Genomic DNA, 16,342 nt, shown 5'->3' with positions numbered 1-16,342 from the left:
TTGTCTTGAAAAGCAGGCGATAATTTTTGGTAACCCGGTGAGAATAATTTCTGACAGGGGAGCAGCTTTCACATCCAATGCGTTTAAGGAGTATTGTATCAGACAGGATATATAGCATTTACTGATAGCAACAGGTGTACCCCGCGGCAACGGCCAAGTAGAAAGGATGCATAAGATAATAGTTCCAATGATTTCAAAGTTAAGCCAAGAGAATGAGGGAAACTGGTACAAGTATGTTGGTCGTGTGCAACAACTTGTTAATAATACTGCTCCAAGAAGTACAAGAGTTACAACTTTTAAGATTTTGACAGGAATAGAGATGCGTAGTCCTGACGATCCCGAAATAAGAAAGCTGATAACCGATTCGTTAATAGAAGAATTAGACTGTGGTCGTGATGAGATTAGAGCGGAGGCTCGAAAGAATATTAATGAAATACAGCAGGAAATGAAAAGGACGTTTGACAAGAACAGGAAATGGGAAAGAAAGTACAATTTAAACGAGTTAGTGGCGATTAAACGTACGCAGTATGGAACAGGTCTAAAGTTGAGAGGTAAATACTTAGGACCGTATAAAGTCACTAAGGTGAATAGGCACGGTCGATACGACGTTGAGAAAGTTGGCGATGGTGAAGGACCTTGTAAGACCTCAACAGTGGCTGAGTTTATGAAGCCTTGGCTAGGATCATTCGGTCGAATGACTTGTCAGGACAGCCGATTGTAGGAAATGAAGTGTCAGGCGGGCATAATCATGGCAATCGGGCAGTAGCTAGTGAGCGAGACAGAACGACACGCAGCGGCCGTACCTATCTGGTCGACTCACTCATAATAACAAAATAAAGAGAAGGGTTGATTCAAAAAGCACTCGCAATCGTACTCTCGCCTCGATCACATCGCGCACCCAAATTATCACTAATGCCATTTAAATAATATAAAATATACATATGTATTCTTAACACAAAGAAACATTGTTAATAATAAAAGACTAAATAAGGAAATCACATCCTTTAATAATATTGTAATAAATAAACCGGGATAAAGTAAAATCCTACATACATTTTGGCTGCTCCAAGCGCATCACATAACTCTGCCCTTGGTATGGTTAGTTGTTGTTTAGTTGGCGATACTCTCCCCTTTGACAAAAGCAACTCTGTGTGATACTTATCCTCTCCAATTGGGAAGCGCAAGTAAGCCGCAGCTCCATATGCTCGTGACGAGGCATCGCAAAACAGGTGCAATTCAGCCCCATCATCCGGTAGCCCCATGTAACATGTCGTGGTATTCGTATAGTTACTATGTTTGGTAACTCTTTCACGAATTTCTCCCATTCCCTCCTAATAGTGTCCGGTAGTGTGCTATCACAGCCAACTTTCTCCTTCCACAGTTGCTGCATTAGAATTTTGGCAGTAATCATTATCGGACTAAGCCATCCCATGGGATCAAACAGTCGTGCAATTGCTGATAGTATTGTCCTCTTTGTAGGTGAGCTCATTGGTGGAACGACATGCAAAGCAAAACGGAACTCATCTTCTTTAGGTCTCCAGTATAGACCTAAAGTGCGAATAGTATCATTACCTTCCATGTGTAATAATCGTCTTGATTCTCGATGCTCAACTCGTATGTTCTCTAATAGCTTTGGGCAATTACTCGCCCACTTCCGTAGTTCGAATGTACCACTACGAAGCATTCGAATCACTTGGTTCTTGACATCCTCCGTTTCTGCAATACTGTCGCCACCAGACAGTATGTCATTTACATACATTTGAAGATTTATAACATCTACCGCCAGTGGATACTTCTCGCATTCATCCATAGCTAATTGTTTCATAACTCTCATGGCTAAATAAGTTGCGGAGCTCGTTCCAAACATTACCGTTGTGCAGGCATATTCTGCCACATAATCACTAGTGTCCGGATTCCATAGAATACGTTGGTACTGCGCGTCGTCGGGTGGAATATTAATATATCTGTACATTTTGTCAACATCCGCCATAAATACCCATTTTAGCCCTCGCCAATCGAGAATGATTCCTTGAAGATGTACGTGCAATTTTGGACCTATTGCTAGAATTCATTAAGTGATTTTCCATTACTCGTCTTGCTCGATCCATCGAAGACAACTCGTACCTTCGTAGTTGATGACGATTCCTTTATGACTGGGTGATGCAGTAGGTAACAATAATCGACTATGAGGATTGCCCGTCTTACTAGCCCGTGACGTTACACGTTCCATTTGACCCAGCTCCAGATACTCATTTATCGTGCCAACATAAGCGTTCTTCAAACTCGCATGGTGCGCAACCGTCTGTCCAGAGAATGTAATCGTTTTAGCGCGTCCTTATATGATTCTCCAATTACCATTGATTCGTCCAAGTATGTGAGAAAAGGAAGACGAATAACATATTTCCCAGACGGCGTTCGGCTATGTGTCTTAACGAAGAAATCTTCGCACCAGTTATCCTCTACTGAAACTCCACGTGGCTCCTCGTCGAATTGTTCTAACTCCCAAAACTTACATAACAATTGTTCAAGTATCATCAGCTTCCTTCTTTCGTACCATTATGGTGTAGGACGATCTCCTACCAGCTTCTTGATTCGTTTTTCCTGATACAATGTATCCCAAATGCGTATTTTGCGCCAGAGCATACCACGTATTCCTCGATGCACTTCTCCATCGTAGCTCATCGTAGACGCCATTCCCAACCAAAATATCAACTGCTTGTGGACTGAAGAAGTTAGGGTCGGCCAACGGTAAGCCCTTCATATGAGTCCACTCTTCAAACGGCAGTCGTTTTATTGGCATGCGCTTACTCACTAGAGGTATTACTGACGCGAGCAGCTTGAATTACGCATGTGGGTTGTAGATTTATCTTATGACTAGCTCTACCTCTGCTGCCGCATCTGTAATTTTTGTATCTGCTAATCCAGTAATCGTGATGTGAGCCTGTTTGCGCCTAAACGTAGCTGCTGAGCTGCATTCTCTGAAACGAACGAAACTTGTGAACCTTGATCCAAAAACGCTCTAAACTGTAAGGGATAGCCTTCTATCGACTCTACCCACACTATTGCTGTTGGTAATAAAACCTCGTCTTTATGCCTTACCGAAATTTCTGTTGTACTCTTTCCAATTAAAGAATTCGCAGATGTTGTTGGGATAACTCCCTTCCTTAGTGTGCCAAGCGACCTCTCGCATCCTGACTAGTCTGCCATCCTTGACATTTTTTACAATTTACCGCACTGTCACATGCATCTATTCGGTGATTTGGTCTAAGGCATCTAAAACAGTCGATGCTCACTACACTGCCTTTCATTCCGATAGCCTCATCTCTGGATATCCTAATACTCCTTGACTCACATGCATAGGTCTGTCTCTCGAATACAATGTACCATGTACACTGGCTTGCTTCGATGTCTATCCGTGATAGAGTTCCCTCGATATTACCTGCTGACGCCGTAATCATTGTTCTGTATGTGTTTCAGGATACTGACTAGCTCCTCAAAGTCGGCAGATTCTGCGTTGAAGATATTGACTCTCCAATTCACTCTTAGTTGATTCAGTAATCTCTTCATCATGTAGTACTAAATTTCAGACTGCTGTCGCACATCCACACCAGTCTTCTCAATGACTTCACACATGAGGGGAAGTTTGCACAAATCTTCTCAAACTTTCCGCATCTCCATATTTTATTGGTTATTGCTGATCGAACACATCCATGTAATGTAAAAATAACACTTTCTTGTTATCATACAAATTCATCAACATTCTCCAAGCCACTTCATAGTTCGCCGCTATTAGCGTTAGATGTTCAATATCCTTAGCTCCGTCTCAACCAATGAATCCTTCAAATAATGAAAACGATGTAATTCCGTCAGCTAGGCAGTTTAACTGTTGGGAGTTTAACTTCTCCAAACTTGGTCCCATTTGTTCATGCACCGTCTGATGCAAACAAGACTCATCAAATGCAGTCGACGCCGAGATTCTCCGATCTTTATGTCTCTGCAACTCATTTCGAATCTCAGCTACTCCCATTATGTAGGTTTCTTCGAAACAGTCTCTGATGTCTTTGTCAAAATATCTGCCCTTTATCTCCACATTATCTCGTTCTTGCACCAGTTGGTGATGATTGCGCTGAAAATCTGCGTGAAGCTGGGCCATCGAGTCCAATCTGGCTTCCAGATGACTCTCGGTATGTCCCCGACTGAGCGAAGTGAGCAATGTGATTTGCTCCGTAGCCAACGGTAACAGTTTTTCAGCCATAATGAACACCTACCCAAACACTTCAACGCTAAATTGTACTCACCCGAATCAGTCTATCCACTGGCAATCACACTCCAATCCATCGCCAAGATCATTCCTCCCGGGCTTCGGCACCAAAAATATGTTGGCTAATGGCTGCGCCCTTGCGGAGCCCCAAGCTGCTCGTTTTATATGATCGGCCTTCGGATGATTTTCCACCGAGGCGGCTTTGAGACACTTGCGATTGGGAAGAAATGAGATGACCAGGTTGACTTCAATCCAGTTGCTTTATTTTCTTAACCTAAAACTATAGTACAATTGTCGGCGGGCACAGAAGGTGCAACCGAATCGACCGAGATTAATTTCAAGAGTAAAATTCAAGTACAGCAAACCACGCTGTCTTTTACAAAATTCAAAGTTCTGGAAATTTCCATAGAAGAAATAAGAAAGAAAAGAATTGAAGTAACGGATCTCCAAGTTTGTCACTTCAAAGTAACTTGCGCTGTTCTTGGTCTCTCTCTCTCTCTCTCTCTCTCTCTCTCTCTCTCTCTCTTCGCTCGTTTTCTCTTTTCAGCAAAGAGAGTTTGGCTTCAGTTGCAGCCCAAACAGTTCCCTTGACGATAAGTTCAATGTGGTATAATTGACGGGCAACTAATTAATACTTTGTACAGCGACTCAAAAGTGAAATTGTCGCATACCAAATAAAACAACAGCAACAGCAACAATGCTGCAAGCAAGAGTAGTTCGGTTTGTTTATGAATATTTCACTGCACTTTGTAAGATTCATACATATATGTGTTTATATTTTGCAGAGCTGAAATTTTGCATGTAGGCTTGTATATACTGCAGGAAATATACTGCAGGAAAAAAACGAAAAAATCACGAACAGTGACTCAATAAGTTCGTTATTTCTGAGCTATTGTCGTGAAATTTACTATTGGTTAGTTTATTACACATATAAACGACTGTGCCAAATTTGATTAAAATCGGGTGACTATATCATATAGCTCCCATAGTACCGATCGGTCCAAAACAGTGACTTTCTTCAATAACTTCGTTACTTTTGAAGCAATTGTCATAAAAATTTATATTTCTCAGTTTAGCATAACTATTAATGACTGTGCCAAATTTGATTAAGATCTGGCGACTATATCAGATAGGTCCCATAGGAACAATCGGTGGTGAACAGTGACTTTGACCTTTTACACAAAAAAACTTGCAAGGGTATACAAACTTTGACGGGGTCAAAGTTAGCCCCGGCCCTCTGGTATTTTAATACCCTTGCAGAGCGTATTATAAAATTGGTCAGATGTTTGTAACGCACATGAATGAGACGTTTCCGACCCAGAAAGTATATTCTTGAACAGCATGAGAAGCTGAGTCGATATCGCCATGTCCGACTGTCCGTCCGTCCGTCGGTGCGTATGCGTTTTACTCAGCCGTCTTAAGAGCTATCGGGATGAAATTTGGAGGGCTTTTTACTACGCGGTAAGATAAAGTATGAAAATCATTGATCGGCTTCTATATACTTAATATATATAACTATATAATTATAGTTCTAGAATAACATTTTTGCAAAATTGGAGTATCCCATGAATTTACCAATTTGATAGTATTAGATATAAAATCTCAGATCCAAAATTTGAATCTGATCGGATAAATAGAACACAAGTTACAGTCATTTAAATCGGTTCAAGCGCTGCCGCAGCGCTGCTTGCTGCCTACTACGTCATCATCAATCACAGAGCACATGCACACACGCACACACGCAACGCTACATGAACTGTAAATGTATGCGTGTCGTGCTTTGCTTAGGTAATGATGGAAGAAGAAGAAAAAATTGTAGTAAAAGAGAAATAATTTGAATGTTTTGTTTGTGTACTGATGAATTGAGTTGCAGGCAAAGAAATTTCAAAAAGGAAAAATATTATTGCCAAGGTCTGCAAGGGTATAAAACTTCGGCATAGCCAAAGTTAGCTTCTTTGATATTTTTATTAAGTTGTGTTAAACATTTTTTCTCTTCGTTGGAACCACCTTTACTTCGCGCTAACACTTTTCCCAGGAGTGGACTGTATTTGCACAAAAAACTTTTTTAGGATTTAATTTATCACTGGATGTTGGAATACCCCTATTCCACTTACAAAAATTACACTTTACAATACTAGATTAAGTTTTTTAAGTGACATGAAGTTTGGTCACACTGAAGATCTCTCTTTCCTTTTTTCTGCAAATGTAAAACGTGGTTGCTGGTGTTGCTAAAGCTTAAGTTCAAGTATTTAATATAAATGAAGATATATAAACAAATAAAAGCGGTGTTTCTTTTGTGTTAACTAATAGTCACTTCTTCAACAGGTTATGGGCCCAGTCCATGCCTAGTTAATACATATAAATACAATTATTTGATCAGTTCGGAAATTTAACCTAATTGTGAAATTCAATTCCAAGTACAAGTTTTTGTCTCTTTCTTTCCTCCTTATTCATAGCTGTGTGTGTGTGTTAAAAAAGAATGGAAAAGGCAAAGCGCAATATAAAGCCCTTTGATGGTGAAAAGTACTCTTTTTGGAAGCTTAGGATGAGGGCATTATTTACAGAATTAGATGTATTAAAAGTTATTGATCAAGTGATGCCCAACAAAATAGATGACTCTTGGGTAAAGGCAGAGCGATGTGCCAAAAGTACGCTTATAGAACATTTAAGTGATGCGTTTCTTAATTTTGCGGCAAACGACAAAACCACGCGTCAAATTTTTGACAGCTTAGACGCCATTTATGAGCGCAAAAGTTTGCCATCGCCATTGGCATTGCGCAAACGTTTACTCTCGCTTAAGTTATCGAGTGAGATGCCACTGCTGACATTCTTCAACATCTTTGATGAGTTAGTTAGCGAATTGTTAGCTGCCGGTGCAAAATTAGAAGAAATGGATAAGGTGTCACATTTGTTGCTTACGTTGCCATCATCTTACAACGGAGTGATCACAGCTATAGAAACGCTATCAGAGGATAACTTAACTTTAGCTCTTGTGAAAAATAGATTATTAGATCACGAAGTTAAAATAAACAATGATAATAGTGATACGAGTAAAAAGGTGATGAAAACAGTTGTGCAAAATAAAAACAACAACAATAAGTTTACACGCACACAAGTCAATTTTAAAAATAGGGTGAATAAACCAAATAGATTTTTCAAAGGCAAGCAAGGAAATAGTATCAAGTGTCATTACTGTGAAAAGGTAGGTCATATAAAGAAAGATTGTTACGCATTTAAAAGAATTTCAAAAGAAAAGAATAAGGAAAATAATCAAGCGCAATTGGCAACACCAGAACCCGGGTTTGCATTTATGTTTAAACAAGTGAAATCAAATTTGAATAAAAATGAGTTCATATTGGATTCTGGAGCGAGTGACCATCTAATAAATGATGAGTCATTGTATTCTGATTGTGTAAAGTTGGTGCCACCACTAAAAATCGCTGTGGCTAAACAAGGAGAATACATATATGCCACCAAACGTGGTATTGTGCGGCTGCAAAATGGTTTCGAAATTACACTGGAGGAAGTCTTGTACTGCAGGGAAGCTGCAGCTAATTTGATGTCAGTTAAGAGACTTCAAGAAGCTGGAATGTCAGTGACATTTAACACTGATGGAATTTCCATAAGCAAAATGGAATGCTAGTGGTGAAAAACTCGGGTATGTTGAATAATATTCCAGTACTTAAATTTCACGCATATACTCTAAATGCAAAAAAATAAAAATAAATATAAATTGTGGCATGAGAGGCTTGGGCACATTAGCAATGGAAAATTACTTGAAATAAAAAGATACAATGTATTCAATGATAATAGCGTTCTTAATAATTTAGAGTTGTCAGATGATATTTGTGAGCCCTGTCTTAACGGAAAACAAAATAGACTACCATTTAACAGATTCAAAGACAAAAGCCATATTAATAGACCCTTATTCGTAGTGCATTCAGATGTATGTGGACCAATCACTCCAGTCACGTCGTAGATCAGTTCACACATTATTGTGTTACTTATTTAATCAAATATAAGTCTGAAGTATTTAATATGTTCAAAGACTTTGTAGCGAAGAGTGAAGCGCATTTTAATCTGAAAATGGTTAATTTATATATTGACAATGGTAGAGAGTACCTGTCAAATGAGATGCGGGGTTTTTGTGTTGATAAAGGGATATCCTATCATTTAACTGATCCACATACACCACAATTGAACGGTGTATCTGAACGAATGATACGATCTATTACTGAAAAGGCTCGGGCTATGATAAATGGTGCAAAATTAAAAAACACTTCTGGGGTGAAGCTGTCTTAACAGCAATATATCTCATTAACAGAATTCCAAGTAGGGCCCTCGATGAAAGTAGAATTATGAGAAGTGCATATGAGACATGATAGACATATGAGAAGTGGCACAATAGAAAACCCAATCTGAGTCATTTGAGAGTGTTTGGCACAACTGTGTATGTCCACAATAAAAATAAAAATGGCAAATTCGATGAAAAATCATTTAAGAGTATCCTTGTGGGATATGAGCCAAATGGATATAAATTGTGGGATGCTATCAATGAAAAGTTCATCGTTGCACGAGATGTTGTCGTTGATGAAACTAATATGGTTAATTCAAGGGTTGTCAACAATGAAACAGATTTGCTTAGAAAAAGTAATAAAATTGGTCATGTATATTTTCCGAATGAAAGTAAGAAAATAAATTATCCTGATGTCCTCAATGAAAGTAAGGAGTGTGATAAAACTGAAATCCTGAAAGATAGTAAGGAATCTGATCACATAAATATTCCGAATGAGAGTAGGAAAAGAACTAAATCTGTTGTCCTGAATGAGAGTAAGGAAGAGTGTTTCCCGAATGATAGTACGGAACATGAAACAATCGAAACATTAGCCAGAAAAAGTGAGAGATTAAAAGGCAAACCACAAATATCGTATAATGAAGACGATTGTAATATAAATATGTTTATATTGAATGCTCACTCTGTATTTAATGATGTTCCAAATACATTTGATGAAATAAAATATCGAAATGGCAAACATCTTTGGGAAGAAGCCATAAAAATAGAGTTAAATGCTCATGAATTAAATGACACATGGACTATGACGGAAAGGCCAAACAACAAAAATATTGTCGATAGCAGATGGGTATTTTCTATTAAGTATGATGAATTTGGAAATCCTTTGAAATACAAGGCTAGACTTGTTGCACGTGGGTTTACCCAAAGATATCAGGTGGATTATGAAACATTTGCCCCTGTTGCCAGAATTTCTAGCTTTCGGTGCAATATAATCTGAATGTTCATCAAATGGATGTGAAAACAGCTTTCTTGAATGGAAAGATAAATGAGGAAATATATATGCAACTTCCTCAAGGTGCATCAAGCAATGGTCAAAACATTTGTAAATTGAACAAGGCAATTTATGGACTCAAACAGGCAGCAAGGTGCTGGTTTGAAGTTTTTGAGCAGGCATTAAAAGAATGCAAGTTTGCAAATTCGCCAGTAGATCGTTGTATTTACATTCTAGACAAAGGCGATGTTAAATCAAATATATATGTACTGCTGTATGTTGATGATGTTGTCATAGTAACAGGGGATATGACAAGTATGATTGATTTTAGAACATACTTAAATAATAAATTTCGGATGACTGATTTAGAAGAAATACGACATTTCATTGGCATAAGAATAGAAATGTTACCTAATAAAATTTGCTTAAGTCAGTCCTCTTATATTTCGAGAATTTTAAGTAAATCTAATATGGAAAACTGCAATGCAGTAAGTACCCATTTACCAAACAAAATGAATTATTAACTGCTTAATTCAGATGAAGATTGTGGAGCACCATGTCGAAATCTTATTGGGTGCTTAATGTACATTATGCTGTGCACACGCCCTGATTTGTCTACTGCAATAAATATTCTGAGTAGATATAGTAGTAAGAATAACTCAGAGTTATGGCAATGTTTAAAGAGGGTTCTTAGATACTTAAAAGGAAGTGTCAATATGAAGTTGGTTCTTAATAAGAATGAAACTTTTGAAAATATCCTAGTTGGATATGTAGACTCTGACTGGGGTGGGAATGAGATTGATAGGAAGAGTACCACAGGTTTTTTGTTTAAAGTATTTGATTCCAATCTGATTTGTTGGAACACCAAGAAACAAAACTCAGTAGCAGCTTCATCTACTGAAGCTGAGTATATGGCCCTGTTTGAAGCTGTAAGAGAAGCATTATGGCTAAAGTCCCTAATGAACAGCGTAAATATTAATTTAGAAAAACCAATAAAAATTTATGAAGATAATCAGAGATGTATCTGTATAGCCAATAACCCCTCATGTCACAAAAGATCTAAGCATATAGACATTAAATACCATTTTGCTAGAGAACAAGTGGAAAATAATGTCATTGTCCTTGAGTATATTCCTACAGGAAACCAAGTTGCTGACATCTTTACAAAGCCGCTTCCAGTCTCAAAGTTTGTAGAATTCCGGAAGAAATTGGGACTCCTCGAAGACAACTGAACAAATCGATTGTTCCTCGATGCCAAAGAATTAAATTTTTTTTGCCTATTTAATTTAATTTACGACTCTTTGAATGTTGAGTTGTAAACATGCTAATGAATTTATATTTTTAATTTGTAAACTTTTTAAGTTGATCCGATACAGGTTTTTCTGGGTTTTCCCTGTATCCTTAGAGTAAATGCTGGATCACATAAGACTTCCCAGATGGCACACCAACCACAGCAATCAGTAGTTAAGTTTGAATTAATTTTTGTTTATTTAATAATGTAATTTTTGAGGGGGCGTGTTCGAATACCCCTATTCCACTTACAAAAATTACACTTTACAATACTAGATTAAGTTTTTTAAGTGACATGAAGTTTGGTCACACTGAAGAGATCTTCTCTTTCCTTTTTTCTGCAAATGTAAAACGTGGTTGCTGGTGTTGCCAAAGCATAAGTTCAAGTATTTAATATAAATGAAGATATATAAACAAATAAAAGAGGTGTTTCTTTTGTGTTAACTAATAGTCAGTTCTTCAACACTGGATAACTGTGGCGCAGAAATTCCTCTTCACTATATATTTTATTAACTGATAAAATACAACTAACTCTAGCTTAACCAAGAGCTGGGAACCAAGCCCCGCTTGTAGCGAAGTGTGGGGAGTTCTTTTCGTGGGGAGAGCGATGGGCATCATCGGGAGAGCGGCGCGAGGTGAAAGCTCCCGCCTCCTTAACCTTGTGCTGCCCGTTGGGCATAAACAATTTCAATCATAGCAATTTGTTTTTTCTGTCAGTTTCTATGTACTACTTGATAAGAGTCCAATTCTACAATATCTCAGTCGTTCAGGTGCTTTCGTCTCGACTACAACTGAAAAAAAAGAAAACAAAAAGAAAAAGGAAAACGGAAAGAAAGGTGGCACTCCTTATGGCAATGTCTGGCAATTGGGTTGAATGTCCCTTTAATAGGTTTCACCGAATTTTGCCGACACGGCTAGTACTTCATTTGAATCGGTGTGCTCGCAATTATTCGGGACTCAAGATGGTGCGATGTCCTTTTGATATTACTCATGTCGTGAGAATCGCGGAAATGGAGGTAATTATAGAAATACTAAGTTAAACTTACTGATACTTTCATTTTTGAATTCTCGAATTATATAGGCCCATGTTCCTATGTGTCCAAGCCGGAAAATGGAAGAATTGGGGGTCGATCAATGCCACGCGCACCAGATCCTTCCAAAAAGGAAACGTCTGACACACCATGGGATGACGAGCCTGATGTTCCTACCTATAATCCAGCACTTTATTGCGCCGTAACCCTGTGGTACGTACCCTTTATGGTGCTACTGCTTCGGAACGTCGTCAATTCCGGGAACAAGAACGCGCTCGTTTTCGTGCTTTCCGGGAGGCTTCTGAATCAGCACGATCGCTTGAAAATACGAATTCCCATGCAGCAGCCACCAATGAGGATTAAGAGATAGATGAAAAGTAGGCAAACAACCTGGAAAGCTTATAATGATTTCTTAAGTCTCTTCAGTAATAAAATGCTCGCTGCTGTCTACAAGTCAAAAACCGATTTCTCGCCTACTTTAATGTGTCCAATTGGAGTTTTAAGTGGTCCTTGCTGGAATGGACAACTTTTTTCAGATCATAAGGCTGTGAGGTAGTTTTGAAATATTCCTCGCGTGAATAGTTAAACGGCTTTCAGTCGGAGTTCGTTGTCAAGTCTGAAGCCCACTCTAGATTTTGTTAGAACTGGCTAATGATCTCCCTTATGTCTTATAGTGGCCCTTTAATGTCTCGCTTTGTCTTCATTAGGCCGTCAGTCAGTTTAAGGTTGATCATCTCCATTTAAATTACTGTCAAGCTAGGCATCATCATCATAATCATTATCATCAGTGCTGGATAATCATTAGATCAGATCATTCAAACACCATCATATATTTGCACTGGATTATAGACACTTGTCTGCCAAGTTCTATGAAGTACTTGGGACCCGCATGCGCTGTCATGAAGTAGGCGAAGGCAAGGTTTGACTTGAAGTAATTTCTTGGGGCCGCAAGCCCGGTATTTATAGGGGAACACTTACATTGGTCTTATCGCTAGTTTCCTTAACGGTACTTAAAGCTAGACATTATGCTTAAGTTCTAATTACCTAAAATCTATCCATAAAAGTATATGGGCCTAATCCTATTCCTAAAAGTATACTACACCTCCTTTTTTTCGAAAAGAAAAATTTATATTTTTCTCATATCCTTTTTATATTATTTTTATTCTATCTAAATGTACTGTTTGCTTTTTGTTATACCCTTGCAAAAAGGGTATATTAATTTTGGTCAAAGTGTGCAACGCATAGAAGGAAGCATTTCCGAGCATATAAAGTATATATATTCTTGATCAGCACGACGAGACGAGTTCAAATAGCCATGTCCGTCCGTCCGTCGTCCGTCCGTCCGTCCGTCTGGATCAACGCAAACTCCTCCTCGACCGTTGGAGCTACCGAGCTGAAATTTTGCATGTAGGCTTGGATATACTGCAGGCGTTGTATATCTCGGATTCAGCCGGATCGGATCACTATATCATATAGCTCCCATACAAATGGCAAAGTCACGAACAGTGACTTTTCTTAATAACTTCGTTATTTTCTGAGCTATTGTCGTTAAATTTAATATTGGTGAGTTAATTACACATATAAACGACTATGCCAAATTTGATTGAATTAAGATCGGGTGACTATATCATGTAGCTCCCATAGGAACGATCTTTCGAAAACAGTGACTTTTGTCAATAACTTCGTTACTTTTGACGCGATTGCTTTCAAATTAAACATTTGTTAGTTTAATATATCTGTTAATGACTGTGCCAAATTTGATAAGGATCAGGTATATATATCATATAGCTCCCATAGGAACGATCGGTGGAAAACAGTGACTTTGATCAATATCTTCGTTATTTCCTATGTAGGCCGTTCTTTCGGAAACATTAGCATTTTTAGCTTAAACGTTATTCCACTTTGATGGCTATAGGTAAGGAAAGAGTTACCAAAAAAATTGCAAGGGTATACAAACTTTGACGCGGTCGAAGTTAGCCCCGGCCCTCTGGTTTTTATCATCAGTTATTACTATATTATTATTAGGACCTATGCTCTGTATTTTATTTCTAATTTATGTGAATTTGTTTTCTAATTTATGTCCTGTATCATTTTTTAAAAGTATTTTTGTGTTTTTATCATATGTTTCTTTTTGTAATGCTTTAAATTTTTCGATAAGCAGTTTCGCTCTATTTTGTGCTATTTGTAGTTTAAATTTTATTTCTTTATTGAAGTCATCAATGTTGTAAATGGGTTCTACAGTTTCAGATGAGAATGGGACAGTTTTAGGATGTTTTGCAAAGACTAGTTCAAAGGGTGCATAACCATGTACGGTGGATGGAGTGGTGTTAAAGCAATATGTGAAGTATGCTAGATATTCATCCCAATCGTCTTTTTTAATGGATCTATATGACCTGATGTACTCATTGAAAGTTCTACGGCTTCTTTGATGGTGCGCCGTGGAGTTAATTTTAGTTATGTTAAAACTCGAACCAAAAAGTATGCTATAGAGATTCAAAGAATTTGCAACTTGTTAATTTTAAAGAATTATTGTAATTTTATGCATCTACCAAATTGTTTATAAGTAATGTTGGCAAACAACAGCTATTTTTCTTAAGAAAAGAAATTCTACAATTCGTTAAAATGTAGAAAAACAATTTTAAACTTTATATAGTATACTTTTGGCTGCCTATTTTCCAACCCTAGATCCCCTAATTTCACAAAATCTGGACGTGATGAACAAAAACTGAGTATGCAGTATTCATCAGCGTATTCGAATTAGTTAAAAACACCTCTCAGGTTTGTCACTTCAAAGTAACTTGCGCTGTTCTTGGTCTCTCTCTCTCTCTCTCTCTCTCTCTCTCTCTCTCTCTCTTCGGTCGTTTTCTCTTTTCAGCAAAGAGAGTCTGGCTTCAGTTGCAGCCCAAACAGTTCCCTTGACGATAACTTCAATGTGCTATAATTGACGGGCAACTAATTAATATTTTGTACAGCGACTCAAAAGTGAAATTGCAACAGCAACAATGCTGCAAGCAAGAGTAGTTCGGTTTATTTATGAATATTTCACTGCACTTTGTAAGATTCATACATATATGTGTTTATATTTTGCAGAGCTGAAATTTTGCATGTAGGCTTGTATATACTGCAGGCGTTGTATATCTCGGATTCAGCCGGATCGGATTACTATATCATATAGCTCCCATACAAACGAACAGTGACTTTTCTCAATAAGTTCGTTATTTTCTGAGCTATTGTCGTGAAATTTAGTATTGGTTAGTTTATTACACATATAACAAACTACTGTGCCAAATTTGATTAAGATCGGGCGACTATATCAGATAGCTCCCATAGGAACAATCGGTGGTGAACAGTGACTTTGATCAATATCTTCGTTATTTCCTAAGCAGTTCTTGCGCAAACATTAGACCTTTTACACAAAAAAACTTGCAAGGGTATACAAACTTTGCCGCGGTCAAAGTTAGCCCCGGCCTTCTGGTATTTTTATACCCTTGCAGAGTGTATTATAAAATTGGTCAGATGTATGTAACGCACAGAAGGAGACGTTTCCGACCCCATAAAGTATATTCTTGAACAGCATGAGAAGCTGAGTCGATATCGCCATGTCCGACTGTCCGTCCGTCCGTCGGTGCGTATGCGTATTACTCAGCCGTCTTAAGAGCTATCGGGATGAAATTTGGAGGGCTTTTTACTACCCGGGTAAGATAAAGTATGAAAATCATCTGGATCGGACTACTATATACTATCATATAGAATAAACATTTTTGCAAAAATTGGAGTATCCCCATGAAATTTACCAATTTGATAGTATTAGATATAATATCTCAGATGCCAAAATTTAAATCTGATCGTATAAATAAAACACAAGTTACAGTCAATATAAATCGGTTTAAACGCTGCCGGCAGCGCTGCTTGCTGCCTACTACGTCATCATCAAATCAACAGAGCACACGCACACTCACACAGACGCAACGCTACATGAACTGTATGTGTATGCGTGCCGTGCTTTGCTTAGGGAATAATGGAAGAAGACAAAATTGTAGTTAAAAGAGAAATAATATTTTGTTTGTGAATTGATGAATAGAGTTGCAGGACAAGAAATTTAAAAAAGGAAAAATATTATTGCCAAGTGTAGTGTTAATCTACTAAATCTTAACACTACCAAATGTAAGGTAATGCAACAGCTCTTTAGAACGTCTAAATAATATGAATGATTTGGGCGTACTTATGGACCATAAGTTAGATTTTAACACCCATATTTCCACCACGGTCGCAAAGGCCATGAGTGTCCTGGGTTTCATTAAAAGATGGTCAAAAGAATTTGATGACCCCTATACAACTAAAGTTCTTTTTACTTCGCTTGTCCGTCCTATTTTAGAGTATGGATCTTGCATTTGGTCACCTCAATATGAGTCGCACCAGATTAGACTAGAATCCGTTCAAAAGCAGTTCTTGCTATTTGCTCTTCGATTCTTAAA

At 37.9% G+C, this 16,342-nt stretch overlaps 1 protein-coding gene across 1 annotated transcript; it reads left to right on the top strand.

The window, feature by feature from the left end:
* Positions 1 to 11,584: 11,584 nt before the first annotated feature.
* Positions 11,585 to 12,073, top strand: LOC124461038 (gametocyte-specific factor 1-like). The gene is made up of 2 exons (XM_047012631.1): positions 11,585 to 11,852; positions 11,918 to 12,073. Exons 1-2 carry the CDS (start codon positions 11,685 to 11,687, stop codon positions 12,071 to 12,073), a joined length of 324 nt encoding a protein of 107 aa, XP_046868587.1. The 5' UTR covers positions 11,585 to 11,684.
* The last annotated feature ends 4,269 nt before the right edge of the window (positions 12,074 to 16,342 follow it).

The sequence above is a fragment of the Drosophila willistoni genome, unplaced genomic scaffold (genome assembly GCF_018902025.1).
Source record: "Drosophila willistoni isolate 14030-0811.24 unplaced genomic scaffold, UCI_dwil_1.1 Seg188, whole genome shotgun sequence".
NCBI lineage: Eukaryota > Metazoa > Arthropoda > Insecta > Diptera > Drosophilidae > Drosophila > Drosophila willistoni.
The sequence above is the reverse complement of the archived record's forward strand: the minus strand, read 5'-3'. Positions and strand labels throughout refer to the sequence as shown.